At 36.4% G+C, this 16,442-nt stretch overlaps 2 protein-coding genes across 6 annotated transcripts in view; one reads left to right on the forward strand and one right to left on the reverse strand.

Moving 5' to 3' along the window:
• The window catches only part of ints10 (integrator complex subunit 10), an 83,825-nt gene extending 73,814 nt beyond the window's left edge, over positions 1 to 10,011 (forward strand). For 2 of the 3 annotated variants that reach the window (XM_034035390.3, XM_059025974.1), the window contains exons 15-18: positions 2,018 to 2,180; positions 3,160 to 3,253; positions 4,646 to 4,723; positions 9,523 to 10,011. In XM_034035390.3, coding sequence (XP_033891281.3) covers positions 2,018 to 2,180; positions 3,160 to 3,253; positions 4,646 to 4,723; positions 9,523 to 9,679 — 492 coding nt within the window. In that variant the 3' untranslated portion in view covers positions 9,680 to 10,011. The remainder of the gene's footprint in view (positions 1 to 2,017; positions 2,181 to 3,159; positions 3,254 to 4,645; positions 4,724 to 9,522) is intronic. The other variant, XM_059025973.1, reaches the window with a different exon arrangement.
• Positions 10,012 to 13,962: 3,951 nt separating this feature from the next.
• The window catches only part of hgsnat (heparan-alpha-glucosaminide N-acetyltransferase), a 55,588-nt gene continuing 53,108 nt past the window's right edge, over positions 13,963 to 16,442 (reverse strand). For all 3 annotated transcript variants that reach the window (XM_059025984.1, XM_059025990.1, XM_059025993.1), the window contains 4 exons: positions 15,848 to 15,925; positions 15,588 to 15,658; positions 14,892 to 15,004; positions 13,963 to 14,699 (listed from right to left, as the gene is read on the reverse strand). In XM_059025984.1, the coding sequence (XP_058881967.1) occupies positions 14,518 to 14,699; positions 14,892 to 15,004; positions 15,588 to 15,658; positions 15,848 to 15,925 (444 nt within the window). In that variant the 3' untranslated portion in view covers positions 13,963 to 14,517. The remainder of the gene's footprint in view (positions 14,700 to 14,891; positions 15,005 to 15,587; positions 15,659 to 15,847; positions 15,926 to 16,442) is intronic.

Below are 16,442 nucleotides of genomic sequence, written 5' to 3' on the forward strand. Positions count from 1 at the left end.
CGTAAAACAGAAAAAAAACAAGCCACAGTTTCATTAAGGCGGTTGTTTTTACATTACGTACTCCATTGGCGCTTGCAGACGGCTGCCTTGGCCAGTTGCTGTTTCATTGGTCCACAAACAAATACTGTGAATTAAACAGTTATGGTGCAGTTTTACAGTTTACATTGCAGAAGAAATAATGTAACGGAAAGAAGGTGCTGCCTGCTGGCAAAAAAATAAGATATATATGTTTATTTTCTGTTTCACTTGTGGAGTGAGCGACGTCTGTCTTTATTATAAATGCAAACATGGTGATCCAGCGAATATTATAAATCACACCCCATGTTTAAACAAGCATCTTTTGAAAAAAAAAGTTGCCAGACATTTGATTCCCATAGAAGACACAGTCAAAAATCAAGAGGTCATTTTAAACTTTAACAGTATGTTTTAAGATTTATTTAAATTTTTTTTTTTTTTTTTAAGTTGTACACGGACCCTTTTAAACATTTTTTTATTAAACTTGACATGACATAAGCAATTCATGTTTGTTTTTATTAGCACTATTTTTTTCCATGGTAACATAAATTGAAGCAGAAAATGTCAACATTGTGCTTAAAATAAACATTTACAATATTAAATGCTTAGTATTGCAAATAAGCCCAAACGAGTGGATGATGAGCTCAAGTTCAAGAGCTCTTGCCTTGTGTGTGCTGCATTGAAAGCATTTGTGTGGCTTATTTTGTAGGTTCAATGTTTAGGCTAATAATAATAATAATAATAATAATAATAATAATAATAATAATAATAATAATAATAATATTTGTTGTAATTAAAGCTCAAAAAACAGGGGGGAAGGAAGGTGCCACAAAAAATATTAATTAACAAGAACAATTGAAAGTGTACATAGTTCTTTTCTGACCTTTTAACAATTAAAAGGGAGTGACTTTCTGATGTAAACAAGTTGCATTTGAGATCCTGAGGAACAAGAACATTAAAATAAGACAAGCTGTACAACATTTATTTTAGCCCTTGTGCACAGGTAAGAATCAATAGATTTCACGTGAAACTAAAAATATATTTCACCTCAACTTTATTTGACTGGATACTTTCACAGACCCTATTTTACTATCCTGACTTGGCAGTTGCTGTTTTGTTCACTCTCAAGTATTGGCATCTCAGGGTTTGTGAAACCAGCAGTTAAAGTTCACTTTATTATTTGGTATACCTTCTAATTTCAGGTGTAATCTGAATCTTAACTTCATTCAATTTGGGTTCCTGAGCAAAAAATCCAACACGGAGAGTAAGTGACCAAGTAGGGTTTTCCAACTGTCCATTATGAACCCTTAGTGGTCCATTTATTCAGCATGTCTCAGGCGAGTCAGGTCCAATTTATTTTCACACGCGCAGTTTATTTTAGACGCGCTGTTTAAAAGTATTTTTGTTCACAGTAAAACAGGTTTAAAAGGCACTGCATATCAACAGGACACTCAGTACTGCATCTCCAGCACCGCCCCACCCCTCGTTCGCTATGTTTTTCGAATACCTCTTAATAATAGTAAATACCGATAAATCATCTCTTGATCACTCGTTTTATCACCAAACTCCTCAATGCTGCGATCCAAGTCGTTATTTTATTACTATAACATCTAAAAAAAGCTCTGCAAATGTCTGTGATGTTCTTTGAGTTCTGGATGCAGAAGCAGCTATCTTGTTTGTGTATGTCCGTGTTATCTATGTGGTGTCGGGTCTATCAGTATTCATGAGATATGCCCTTTTTTTTCGGCTTCTCTCGACTCCTATCGGTCTCATTCAGCCATTGAATGGTTTTCTCGACTTTTTCCGGAGAAAAAATAACTAGGGACCTGGACACAGGACCGCAAAGGGTTAAGGCTCTTCATGCTGCAAACAAAGAATGGAATGTAACAATGAAGAGGGAAACACCTATTGATATTTTCAGAGATTAAAAAATAACATTTGTACATGTGTAAAACAATATTTTACTATCATTTCATTACTGAATTTCTTCTTTTTCTGTCAGCTTCGAGCATTCACAGACAACAGGGATGACCTAGCTTTAGGCCATGTCATTGTCCTCCTGCAACACGATTGGCCACGTGGAGAAAGCCTGTTTCTTAAAGCAGTGGACAAGATCTGTCAGGAGGGAAACTTCCAGTATGAGAACTTTTTCAATTACGTCACAAGTATCCGTTTTTTTTGTTTCCCTCAGATTAAGCCAGCAAAGAATATTCCACATCAGAGTGGAAACAGTAATTTATATCTATGTCACACTTAATTCCATTGTGATAATATTTGGTATGGATAAATAACACACATTCTTAAAAGACTGGGCCATGCTTATTTGTGATTGCTTATAATTAAGGCTGTACCATAGAAAGTGAGCATGTACAATTTTTATATTTTCAGTATATAGAAACTTCTCGGGCAAAATCGAGCAGCATCCTTCACCTTGACCTGTGACGTGCCAAGACTTCACTTCAAAGATACTTGCCGTTTTTGTGATTCTCCCAGTCAAGCTTGATTGTGGGTATCGTACAAGAAAGATTAACACATAATCGTTATTTAGAAAGCTTTTGCCACCACAGTGTCAAAATGTCAAATCTCAGACAGTTTTAGGCAGTCACTTTGTATTTGCTGGGTATATGAACCCTTCATGTTTTTATTTTTTTCACAAAAACTAAATGTGCATTGAACATTATTCTGATCTACAATGCTTTTTACGCAAGTCTTCTGAACCGCTGTTCGAATAGGGATAGAACTTGGTTAACACTTTCTTTTACCACTAGTTTGTGTGCATGTGTGGAAATGCTAGTGAAGACTATCTTTGGAACTGACCTAAATTTCTCAAGCATATTATGTGGCATTTACCACAAGCTTACTCATTTTTTGTTGTCGAATATAATTTACAGTGGGTTTGTATGTTGCTTACATTTTCTGGTTTATTATTGGTGGCAATGATGTGTTACAGAAATTAAGTGGTGTGGCTATAGATTGTGTTTTTATTGCAACTTCTTATTCCTTCTCTTTATTGGTAAAACATTGTTTGTTGTTGAAGGAATGTGTGTCTTCACATAACATAAAGCAATATAATCTATAAAGATATGATATAGTGCTTTCCACCCAAACCATTTATTCAAAAAGTTCCTTAACTTCACGGTGTAGATATTGATATGCTTGAAGAGTTTGCTTATCTCCGAACCACAGAAGGGGGGAAGATTCACCTGGAGTTGCTGCCGAATCAAGGGCTCCTCATCAAGTAAGTTCTAGATTAGTGCCTTTAGAAAAATTTGCAACACTTAGAATAGTAATTGCATGCGTCTGTCAGGCTACCTGTATTCTTAACAGATTGCCTTAACAAATCAGGAAAAGAGAGATGCTGGACTATGTGAACATGGAAAGGGGAAAAAAAAAGCTTTGCATGGACTTATTACAAGAACTTATTGAACGTACTGTCCATGTAGATCACACATGCCACAAAAAACAAACATTCAGGGTCACTTGTTTTTAGCATGTGTTTTGAAAAGGTTTTTATTAAATACATTTAAATTGTGTGTGTGTGTGTATGTATGTATGTATGTATGTCTGTCTGTATGTGTGTGTTAAGGGGCGAAACCCGGTGGTCTGGCGAGTCTAGTTTCGCCCAGGGCTTCTGGATAAATCCCGAAGTTACCACTTTTTTTCGGCACTTGCCCACGTCCAATCAGGCAAATCTAGATTGGCCCAGAACGTCAAAAAAGACGACCTGTTTTTGATGGGTTACTGGGCAATGGCTAATGTGCATTTCAGTCTGTCTTAAAGTTGAATTAAAATACATTTGTTAAGGTATAAAAAGTAAGGCTTAAAACACCCCTTTTGTTTTGCTGTTTATCTTTTTGTTTTACAGGTTCTATTTTCACTTTGATTCAGGTGTGTCAAAGATGCACCTTACACTACACACTACACTACGCTACACATAGGAAACTGAGGTCAAAAATTGGCTTTGCCTGTAAATTCTGTAATTAAAAAAACAGCAAAACACAATTTTGAGTGTTACGCTAATGAGGTTTATGAAGCTTTGGTTCATAGAAGTACTATAGGTGTGGTGAATGTCATTCAAGTTTTGTAGTTTTTGCAAAGAAGAACACTATTCTACTTTTGTGTCCTTCAAAGCAGTTACATTTCCCTCTACCTTGGACTTTCTGCAGACATTCAAATTCAGGTCAGTTTTGAACAGCTTTTAGGCCTACTTTTGTATAATTCCTGGTCATTTTCGGTTCGGGATTACTGTTAGTGCACTAGTAAACAACGCCCCATTGATACATTACAGCACATTAATTACAGCACAACATTGGGACCGAACGTGCAAACGTCACCCCCACATTATGGACAATGACCTAGCTCTCTGTGCCAGGGCAGTAGCCAAGCACAATTCAAACATTTTATGTGATTGTGTAATAATGTGCATTGTTTTTTAAATACCCAGTATATAATCAAAATACCCTGCCAAAAAAGCACAATCACACTTTAGGTGTTCTCCCATCTGGAGTTGCTTGAAATTCCCCATGCAGTCCAGCTATCTCTGTTCCTGATCAGGGCCAAGGAAGGACTGTTGCCATACTGAGTGACTTGAGTGTGGGTGTTGAATGCTGCTGTTTGCTGTCTCTTAAAGGAACCCTAGCCCTTCCGTGGGGTTACTTCCGCAGGAGTTTATTCCTGTCCTGCTGCCCGGTTTACAGACTGCCGACAGGTACCCTCCTCCCAAGCCTGCTCATGACATGTTGTGTTTTTGTCCACATGTTAAAAACCCATAGTTTCCTTTTTATATTTATTTAACATTTTTACAGCCTTTTATTCTTTTGGACCTAAATGTCTTTATTTGTATCAGCTGTGGTTGGATTCAGTGCTTTATTTTTAAAGTAACTCTCATTTAAAGTACTCTTTCCATATTGCTTGCGAGACGGGCTGAGATTCTTAGAAGGTGGTGTCTATGAATATGAATGACTGCATTTGTTCATTAACAGTAACACCTGCCTGATAGTTTATAGCTAATGAAGTTGTTCTTAACTGTTGAGCACCTCCATTCACTCTGTAGTTCTTGTATAGGTCTTGCATATGTAGTTTTGAAAGTACATGTTATAAAATACATGTATTTAAAAAAATACATATATATCTAGTACATAGTAGGCTAAAGAAAGCTTTCAGATTATTTGCCTTTTTTACTGTTTCTCTTAATAGGTCATTTTTCCTCAGCAGTGTCTTTGGAGTCAAAGTATATCGGTTGATAAGGAAAGCAGATGGTTGGTTCATGACTGTAAAATATTGATGTGGAAAATTTCAAACTGTTGAAATGACCAAGGAAGTGCAAGACTAACTGAATTAAGACATTAAACCAGAACTTTCTTTAACCTAGTATGGCACTAGGTATCATTTTTTTAAATGACAATAAATCTGTGTTATAACATGTGCTTTTTTAAAACTGCACCATTAAGATCTACATAGTGAAGTGTACAACAGGTATTTGCTTGTTCGCAGTTAATCTGAGTGAGGTTGTATTCTCAAAATTATATATATTGCCCCAAAACTCTACTGCACTTTTTTTTTTTTTTTTAATAATTCAATCCGTTGTTTAAAACACGCCTCTGCATTGGACACTCCTGCCTCCATAAACGCAACTCATTGTTATGCCAGTCTGCAATCCTAACTGAGGCAGACAGGTTTGATCTCAATCTGTTGCTGATGGAAATGAAGTGGGCTGTTTTTTTCTGTTTGTTTTGTTTTTAAATCACTTTCAAGTCTCCACTGGTGAACGGAAACGTGGCATTAATTGAATAAGGCAGTAATGAGTAGGGGCCCCTTTCGTGCTGAAAATTAAAATAAAAAAAATCTGTGAGCATTTAACACTAGAACCGCCGGGTTTATGCTGCTACCTAGAACCGCCAGCAGTAGTCATTTTGATGGGTACATTTTAAACAGCTTCCATATGAAAATGAAACATAAACTATCAGATACCACTGAAAAGTTGTATTTATGAACATCACATCTAACATTTGTATAGCAGAAACACTGTACTTAATGAAAAAAAACATAAGGCTTTATTTTCAAAATATAACAAGGCTTTTTTCTCACATTACAGCATATAATGCATGATGTAAAAAAATGAAAAACTATAATAAAATAAATATTTCTAAAGAAGATATTGTGTAAACAGGTGTAAACTGCTATATGTACATACAAAATTGTAAAAACAAAGTCATTATTTACAAATATAACAAAGCATATAATGCATGACGTAAAAAAAAAAAACATTTCAAAAGAAAATATTGTGTAAACTTGTTATATGTACATACAATTGTAAAATCAAAATTACTATTTATAAAAAAGAAAGTAACAATTGCCATTATGTATCATGCATGCGCTTTGAGGGAAACTGAGTTCAAATGAGCTTCTATTGTTATTATACAATATATTTTACAATCTAAATTGAACAATTCACACAAATAAAAATGCTTCTCAACTTTTTTGACATTGGGCACAGATTTGACAACTGTTTTTATTGCATTTAGCTACCTGACACTGTTTCCTCTTGAGTGTACTAGTGGGTGCAGCACTTGTTCCAGGTTGAAGCTCACCTGCTTGCTGCTTTGCCCTCTTCTGGTCCAAATGTTTCTGCCAAAGCTCTATGGCAAGCTGCAAAATAAAGTCTCTCCTACTGATGTCGACTCCTGTGCATTCCTTGTATAAAACAAATGCATTGATCGCTGCCAGGTCTAGAACATCGTAGAAGATGGCGACAGGCCAACGACGAGACCTGCCTTTCACAAAGTACTGCCCTGCTATCTGATCTAAAACGTCCACTCCGTATTTAGTGGCGTTGTAGAAAACAATAGTCTCGGGTTTGTTCTTGGCATCGGTCCCGATAGAAACTGTGCTGTGAAGGGAGCTTAGAATCACCACGTTCTTCCTCAGCTTGCACTTGTGCACACTAAGCGTCGCACAGTCATTGTGTTTGAATAGTGTAGTACAGTGCAGTGGTAATTGCAAGGCTTGTGCTGATAATGGTGGCAGCTCTCTAATCACCTTGTTCACAGTTCCTACCAGGCTTGTTTTTTTTTTTTTCTTCAACTCCCTGGTCAAATAGAGAGAAAGTAAAGAAACTGTCTGTGGTGACATTCCTCCCTTTCTAGACGTACGGTTCCAAGAGCCTAAGTACAACAGTGTCCCCCAGTCTCTGACCAGCTGATCAAGTTTCATCCTTGCCTAGATAGGGGAAACCACTAATTAGGTACTTTGAATCCACATCCGCCACCAGCAAGCATGTTTTTGTAGGAAACAGCTGCTCATCAACGGTGATGTTCTCTCCAGTCTTATAGGAGGCAATGCTGTTTCTGATAAAGCCGTTCCAAATATCTGATGCCAGGGCGAATTCATCTGTCTCCAGGCGTATGCTTCTACATTCTCTCCAATCAACGCAAAATTTCACAAACGGTTGCGTGACATTGTCTCAGTGAAAAAAAGGAATGCCCCACTGAGTTGACCAGAAGCTCTCCACATAAAGGTTTTTGCCCCCATACGTGACGCGAACATACAGGATTGCAATGAATGATTCTAATTCCTCCAAGAATACATTTTTTATCCTATGTGCCTCTGCTATCGTACAGCGTTGGATGTGGAGTAGCATTCGCATATCTATCAGTAAGTGAAGCGCACTGAGAGGGGTATCAGTGTTGTGTTTTGCATAATTTGTTGGACCCGATGTTTTAGTGAAGCCATTGTGCACAGCGCGTCTTCCCACAGCGTCACCACCTGGATTTATTAGTTCCCAAACAGTGCCGTCTTTTACAGTCTTCTGAATGCTTCTTGATGGAGATGCAGCTGGAGTTGTCCTTGGTACTACTTCGGGTGAAACAGGCACAGCAGCAGCTGCTGCTCAAGATGGCACAGGCACTGCTGATGATTCACCAAGCCAGGTGCTTCTGCCACGACCTCTGCGCCTAGGCAGCCCTCTGTGTGGTAGGTCTGCTGTTACTGGCAATTCCACCTTACTTTCACTGTCACTGTCGGAACTGCTAGATTCACAAACCCACGATTCGTCACTGTCGTTCTCACTCACGTTCCCTGCATCAGATTCATCTTCTTCCACAGTTTGGAGCATTTCAAGCACCTGCTACTTTGACAGTTTCCTGTTTTTTTTGCTTATTCTGTTTGAGTACACGAGTAAGAATCAAAATAAATGTAGAGTAGGAGGATATATAAAAATATTATTTTAGGCTATATTACAAAAAAGTATTGTAAATATTAGTCAAAATGACTACCATTGGTGGTTCTAGGTATAACTGCTTATAATTTCCTCATTTTTTTGCGAATCTGCTGCTCAAACACTGTCTGGCTATTTACTTGATATATTTAGGAAAAGTCAAGAACGGACAGGCGCATGGGATTCACAAACGCAGTTATTTAAATTTTAAATACCAAACCCATCAAATTGACTACCATTGCGGTTCTAGTGTTAAAGGCACACTGATTTATCTATGAAAAAAACGCCACTGACTGAAATTTTAGTTGTTGTTTTTTTTATATATATATATATATAAATCCATTTCTTTCTAGTTTACCTTTGAGCCTATTCTGTTACGCAATATGGGCCTCACTTTTGGTTACTAGATTCTTCGTGATGAGGGTCTTGTCACTCAAAATCCCATGGGAGGTGGCACATTGTGTTTTAATGAAGAGACTTGAATACCCAGGACTGCAGTAGCTAGCATTTTAAAACCAGGTTCTAATGTCTCCCAGTCCTGTTCTCTACTCACAAAACCAATCCTCTTTTCTCCATGACCTATATGTTCCTGCATGAAAAACTGTACTGTGTTTTGTAAAACATAATCATCAGCACAAACACAGGTAAAAAGCTTGTTTAGTTTGGCTCAGATTTCCAAACTTCACATACAGACAAACTACTTATTTGTGACCCCAAGAAGAATGTTATCATTTACACAATGCACACAAGATTTCATTTATCATGTTGTGTCTGTTGAATTAAACATTTTATGTACATCATAGTCATTTTAACTAGTGTTTTTTTTTTCTTTCTTTCTTGAAAATCAGTTATAATTTATAGAGACATTAAGAAGAATTGGGTTGGTTTTTTAACCAGTGGAAACATTTAAATTAAGTTTGGGTTAGTTTTCTTAGAATTGGCCCTATTCACAAAACTTTTTATGGGGTGTTTTGTTAAGGACTTTTTTTAGAGCACATTTTGATTAATTAAATCAAGTTTGAAGTTTATAAAACCTGTTTTCAATAGTTTTTTTAGAGAGGGTTTGGTAAAAATGTATTTTCATTTTTCAAAGCCCTGTTTAATCTAGGTTAATGTTTATACTCTTCAAAAAAACAATCCTTAAAAACATTCATTAAAACAACCCTTGTTGTTGGGTCCTACTTTAACTGTGGGAAGTGGGGCACACTGTTCTGGAGCTCTGAGCAAGGTCATTCTCTCCCTTGTCATCTCTTCCCTTGCTTCCCCCTCTTTCTTTCTCTGCCCTATAACAGGCACCACACTGTTACACGTGGGATCACCAAGGGGGTGAAGGAGGACTTCCGGCTGGCCATGGAGCGGCAGGTGTCACGGTGCGCGGAGAACCTGCTGACCGTGCTTCACCGTTTTTGCATCAATGAGAAGATCATCCTCATCCAGACCCTCGCATAAGAGGGCAGCAGTGCAGGGTTAAAGGCTGGTTTACACACACTAACTCCCACCTGTATGTTATCCTCTATAGAAGCGAATGTTTGAAATGTTCTTTGTATTAAAGATGTATGTTGTGCTATTGTCAACAGCTTCACATCTACATTTTTGTTTACACTACTTTTTAGTATGAAACAATGAATGTACAACAAACCTGCATGTACTTAATTTTTACTAGACATATGGGATCATATGTGTTTCTTCCAGTCTTAATTAACTCTTCAATTAAGTTACCTAAACACCAGCCTCATTGAAAAGAAACAATAAAAATATAAATAAGAAAATTGAAAAACATTTTGAGTTGTGTTGTTAGCTTTTTTTAAATATCACCTGTATGAGCCCTGTGCTGCTTGATTACTGTGAATGTAGCATGCAGGTTAGGACCATAGCACACATAACGCAAGAAGGGAAATAACTAAATCAATGGAAGGTTTACAAGTTATGTACACAGTTATAAGAACATAAGAAAGTTTACAAACGAGAGGAGGCCATTCGGCTCATCTTGCTCATTTGTTGTTAGTAGCTTCTTGAAGGATCCCAGGGTGTCAACTTCAACAACACTACTGGGGAGTTGGTTCCTGACCCTCACAATTCTCTGTGTGAAAAAGTGCCTCCTATTTTCTGTTGTGAATGCCCCTTTATCTAATCTCCATTTGTGACCCCTAGTCCTTGTTTATTTTTTTAGGTCAAAAAAGTCCCCTGGGTCGATAGTGTCTATACCTTTTAGGATTTTGAATGTTTGAATCAGATCGATAAATAGATTCAATTCTTTTAGCCTGTCTGCATACGACATGCCTTTTAAACCCAGGATAATTCTGGTTGCTCTTCTTTGCACTCTTTCTAGAGCAGCAATATCCTTTTTGTAACGAGGTGACCAGAACTGAACACAATATTCTAGATGAGGTCTTACTAATGCATTGTAAAGTTTTACATTACTTTCCTTGATTTAAATTCAACACTTTTCAAAATATATCCGAGCATCTTGTTGGCCTTTTTTATAACTTCCCCACATTGCCTAGAGGAAGACATTTCTGAGTCAACATAAACTAGGACTTTTTCATAGATTCCTTCTTCAATTTCAGTATCTCCCATATGATATTTATAATGCACATTTTTATTGCCTGCATGCAGTACCTTAAACTATTCTCTATTAAATGTCATTTGCAATGTGTCTGCCCATTTCTGAATGCTCTCTAGATCATTTTGAAAGACCTTTGTTGCTGCAACAGTGTTTGCCACGCCTCCTATTTTTGTGTTGTCTGCAAATTTAACGAGTTTGCTTACTATACCAGAATCTAAATCATTAATGTAGATCAGGAATAGCAGAGGACCTAATACTGATCCCTGTGGTACACCACTGGTTACCTCGCTCCATTTTGAGGTTTCTCCTCTAATCAGTACTTTCTGTTTTCTACATCTTAACCACTCCCTAATCCATGTGCATGCATTTCCTTGAATCCCTACTGCGTTCAGTTTGAGAATTAATCTTTTATGCAGGACTTTGTCAAAAGCTTTCTGGAAATCTAAATAAACCATGTTGTATGCTTTGCAGTTATCCATTGTTAATGTTGCATCCTCAAAAAAATCAAGCAGGTTAGTTAGACACGATCTCCCTTTCCTAAAACCATGCTGGCTGTCTCCCAGGATATTGTTACCATATAGGTAATTTTCCATTTTGGATCTTATTATAGTTTCCATAAGTTTACATATAATAGAAGTCAGGCTTATTTGTCTGTAGTTACCTGGTTTGGTTTTGACTCCCTTTTTGTGCATCGATATTATGTTTGTGTCAACCCGTGTCAAGAGACTGTTGCATGATCTTGGTTAGCAGTTTGTAAATAACTTCTTTCATTTCTTTGAGTACTATTGGGAGGATCTCATCCGGCCCAGGGGATTTGTCTATTTTAAGAACTCCTAGTCCCTTTAACACGTCTGCCCCTGTTATGCTAAAGTTATTTAAAACTAGATAGGAACAGGTCGACATGTGGGGCATGTTGTCTGTGCCCTCCTTTGTAAAAACCTGTGAAAAGTAATCATTTAATATATTTGCTATTTTTTTTCTTCGTCTTTGATTTTGCCATTTGTGTCTCTTAGACATTTAACCTCCTCTTTGAATGTTCTCTTGCTGTTGTAATATTGGAAAAACATTTTAGAATTGGTTTTAGCCCCCTTAGCAATATTGATTTCTATCTCTCTCTTGGCCTTTCTAACTTCCTTTTTGACTTGTGTTTGCAGTTCCAAGTACTCTTTCTGTGTACTTTGCTCTGTAAAGTGCCTTTTTTCACGGAATATTTTTTTTAATTGATCTATTAAACCATTTTGGCCATTTTGTTTTAGATTTAGATTTGTCTACTTTTGGGATGTAATTGTTTTGCGCCTCTAGTACTGCATTTTTAAAAACCAGCCATCCCTTTTCTGTGGATGTTTTCTCTATTTTACTCCAATCTACTTCTGTTAGTCTCTGTTTCATACCTTCATAGTTTGCTTTTCTAAAATTGTAAACCTTAGCTTTAGTCATTACCTTTGGGGTTTTAAAAAACACTTAAAGTGAGACCATGTTGTGGTCTGAGTTTGCCAATGGCTCTCTGACCTCTGTATGCAAATGTGTATCTTTTATAATTGCAACTATCTTTATCATAAAGCTCTGGGTATTTTTCAACAGTATTATTTTTTCCTGTGTCATTTTGGATACTGCTTCACCCTGGTGGACACCATGCATTGAAGCTGTTCTCTGTTCCTAGTCGCATGATGAAATCGCAAAAAATAGGATTAAATCCTATGCGTTTCGTGTCACTCTGGTGTCGCTCCTATGTCATCTGACGTGTCGCCTGTGATGAGAAAGATACTAGGTTTTAATTTTGTCACATCGCATCTGTTGTGTAGCAGCCTTAACTGCGCATGCGCAGAGGAAGGACTATGTTCAGAAAAGTTCATTTTTCTCATCAATTACGTTATGTCATCATTCACAATGCTGGATTACTTTTATCCAGATTACAAATAATTACGATTATGAAATTATTATTGTTTTTTTTTTTTTAAAGGAATCTCAAAACATACGATTACAAAATCTGGATCACTGTTACAGATTACGTTTTGAAAAACCGGCCACTGGAGATTACTAGCAATACACTAAACCACCCGCTCTAATATTCTTGTACTAGCACCCTGTACAAATAACAAATAAAAATACCTTTGTTACACATACACACAATTCTTTTATTACGACTCTTAAAATATGTCCACCTAGTAAAGGGATGGATTGCCGTGCTCCCACCATGGTTAGTACTTGGCACCAACTAATACTTTACTTGCTGGCATTTTTTAAAATTAGCTAGCAATTTGTTCATATTTATTTATGTATTACTATTTTTGAGTCTGTTTTAAAATAACTTTATATTTTATTGCAAATAACAAATACAAAACACAAAAAGTGTATGCATGGGGGTTGAATAAGCTTAGTACTGTGCTGTCACTATAAGTTATAATATTGTTTAATGTTATTTTTTTGTTCATTAAACTACACAATATCAATTAATTCATGAAAAGCAATTTGTATGTTCTGTTCCCCAACACAGTACAAGGGTGACAAAACCACAACCATTGTTTTTATGTGTAAACTATTAAAGCAAATGTTGAATTATCTTTAGATAATCCATGATTGCTTCATATTACTATATTACAATTTCCTGAAAACTGAAATGTTTGTGGGTTATTTCTATTACATCTTTGAACGGTCCAGAAAATATTTTTTGTTGGTAATAAAGCAAAATGAGGTGAATCTGTAATTGTGGGAAATCAAGGACACCTCTGGAATCCAAGGTCGAGGCTTGCTGCAGTGCCATCTGAAGGAAGGAAGTGAAACAGATTTTTAAAATGTAATCTCTTAAAGATGGTATTTACTAAGCAGGGTCTTTTAAACCTGTCAATGCAGCCGTTTGCTTTGTATGGTATACTTGTATGTTCAGATGCACAGGGAAGCAAAACCAACACCATACAGAACAATTTGCATGTCTTGTATTGTTTTTATTACATTTTTTTAAAAGGTTTTTAAGCTGAAATGCTTCATCATTTTTAGTAAGGAGAAGATGTTGGCCTGTACCTAGTTTTGTAGCCGAGTATGAATAGGGTTACCAGGTTTCCAGAGTGAAAAACATGGATGTTTTTCTTTTTCTTCAATTCAGTGACGCCATAACAACTCTGAAGCTGTTAAAATAACAGTATATAATAACACAATCATATAAAACAAATTAAACATGAAATGTATTTATTGCAGATTATTGTGTCAATTTTGGTTGATTTATAAATCAATGGCTGTCATTTCCAGCCACTGCTGGAGCTTGGAATTAGACCACACATTTATTGTTTTTTTTCTGGAGAGCCAGCTGGTATACAACTACGTGTAGGGTTACATTAAGTTCATATAAGAGTGTAGACAAAAACATGTATTCAACCAGGAATGTCAGTCTCTCGAACTGGCATGACCAATTAAAATCAACCAGCATGGCCATTTAAAAACCAGAACCACCACCAGCTCTGACCAGGACAAATCAGGTGATTTCCAATATGACAGATCAATATTTTCATAGCCAATAAGTCATACAGCATTGTTAAATTAAAAGGTGGTGTTGTAAACTGGTCACCTTTCATCTCTTGGAAAGAGGCTCAAATTTGATTGCTTGCTGTTTCTAATTTATTTGGCACAATGGCTGCCCATATTGATTTAAAAATCAAAGAGATTAGAAAGGTTTCCTTTTCCAGTACAAGTGTCTTTTTGTTGAACAGCCTGTCTTAACAGGTTGGCATTAAATCTTCCAGAATATTTTTTTGCTGTACAGAAGGTAGGAGATGAAGACCCAGATGGACGTCGCAAGCAGGTTCTGTGCCAGGTGTTCCGCGTGCGACTGGCTGTTTAGCATTTTCCACTTGAAGGGGAAGTAGTTTTGAAACACCTCGTGTCCAACGTAAACCAGGATGGAATTCATGCCTTAAAAAAAAGAGAAAACAGATTAATCAACTATATTACCTGCAGCTGCAGTTAGTTAAAATATAATGTCATTCAAAATATGGGAATGGATATTTGTTTTGCAATATTTTTGAACACTATTTTTGATTAATGTATTTATTACATTCCATGCTGCAGTTGCTGTGTCTACATGCAATTAAACAAATACTTTACCTGGATAAAAAAATGGAGCCCCAGACCACCACCTTCTCACGTCCACCACATAATAGATTATAAGCAGAACTATAAAAGCAAAACAACTCAGGGTAGTAATGTAGGAAAATGACCTGAAACAAAAAAGGAGAACAAATACAAATTATCTGAAAATGGTGAAGTTCTGATCCAGTGAATCAATTTAGCCACAACATACAAAGAAAAAGTCATATGTTCACAATATAGCGTCCCTATTAGGTCTCAGGTCAAAGAGAGAAGAGTACCATTACATTTTGCCCGAGGAGATTCCATAACATTCAAAGTCTGTATCTAAAATGGTTAAGGATATATATGGGCCCTGTAGCAGGATAGCATCAGAAATAAGACTGGAAAAGCTGCAGTTCAAGCGCATATACACACATTTAATAAACACAAAGAGCAAAAGACAAGAACAAATGAACAAGCACAAGGGCCAAAATAAAAGGTTAATATGTACTATAGACTGGATATTCACCTTCACTGCAAGTACAGCTACACCGATCAAAACACCCCCCTAACTCCAATTAGCACGCAATTCCTTAACTGAGGAATAGCCATACAAGTGATTGTTACTGTAACTGTAGAAAAGCAGCAGCTGAATACTTAATACAGCTTCATGTTCACAGAAAAAGGTTTATTTGGTGGACAAACCTACTATAAAAAAATATTGAAACTTACCATAAATTCTTATTGACTGGAATAAAGCCCTGGTCTCGAGAACATTTAGTTAAAATGGCTGAAATGCCCCCCTGAAATGGCAAAGAACAAATCATAAAGCATACAACCCAAAGAAAATAAACACCGACGGAACGCCACCACTTTGTTTTCTTACTTTTTGAATAGGGCCCTGGCATGAAACATTGAAACAAAATATTTTAAAAGTGTATTTCTTTTTGTAAACTAAAAAAAAAAGCAATGAAGCAATACAAATGACTCACCAACATGAATCCCCATATAAGAAACCTTGCCATTATCTGCACGTGGAGGTCTTTGTAATATAGAAGTATCTTCCCTGCCTGTGCAGAATCATATAGTTTAGCACATTCATACAGAAGTGAAATAATGGGATAAAATAAACAAAACCACATGTAAATTCAAAATTCATGACAAATTCCATCACCACCAGCTATGGCCAAAAGTTTTGCATCACCCTATAAAATTTGCTTCATAAATTCGAATGAAATCTACTGAATTACACACCGCTTTGTAGTTTGTTTGTTTTTAACGAAAAACTGACAATGAGAAAATGTGACACTTTGAAATCAAACATGAAATACTGTACTACTATTATGGCTTCCGATAAACTTCTGCGATATAATTTTGTAGTTTCTTTGATTACATGGTGTTCAATAAAATATCTAAAATAGTTTTTTGTTTGTTTTATTAATTAAATGTCTCAATCCTAAAATTCTAGGTGATGCAAAACTTTTGGCTATAGCTGTATATACACAATGTGACATTTATAAAAGAGCCATATTTTACACTTTCATTAACCCTATTCAGCAACAAGTAACTGCAAAAAGACAGCCCTTG

The sequence above is a fragment of the Acipenser ruthenus genome, chromosome 1, assembly GCF_902713425.1.
Source record: "Acipenser ruthenus chromosome 1, fAciRut3.2 maternal haplotype, whole genome shotgun sequence".
NCBI lineage: Eukaryota > Metazoa > Chordata > Actinopteri > Acipenseriformes > Acipenseridae > Acipenser > Acipenser ruthenus.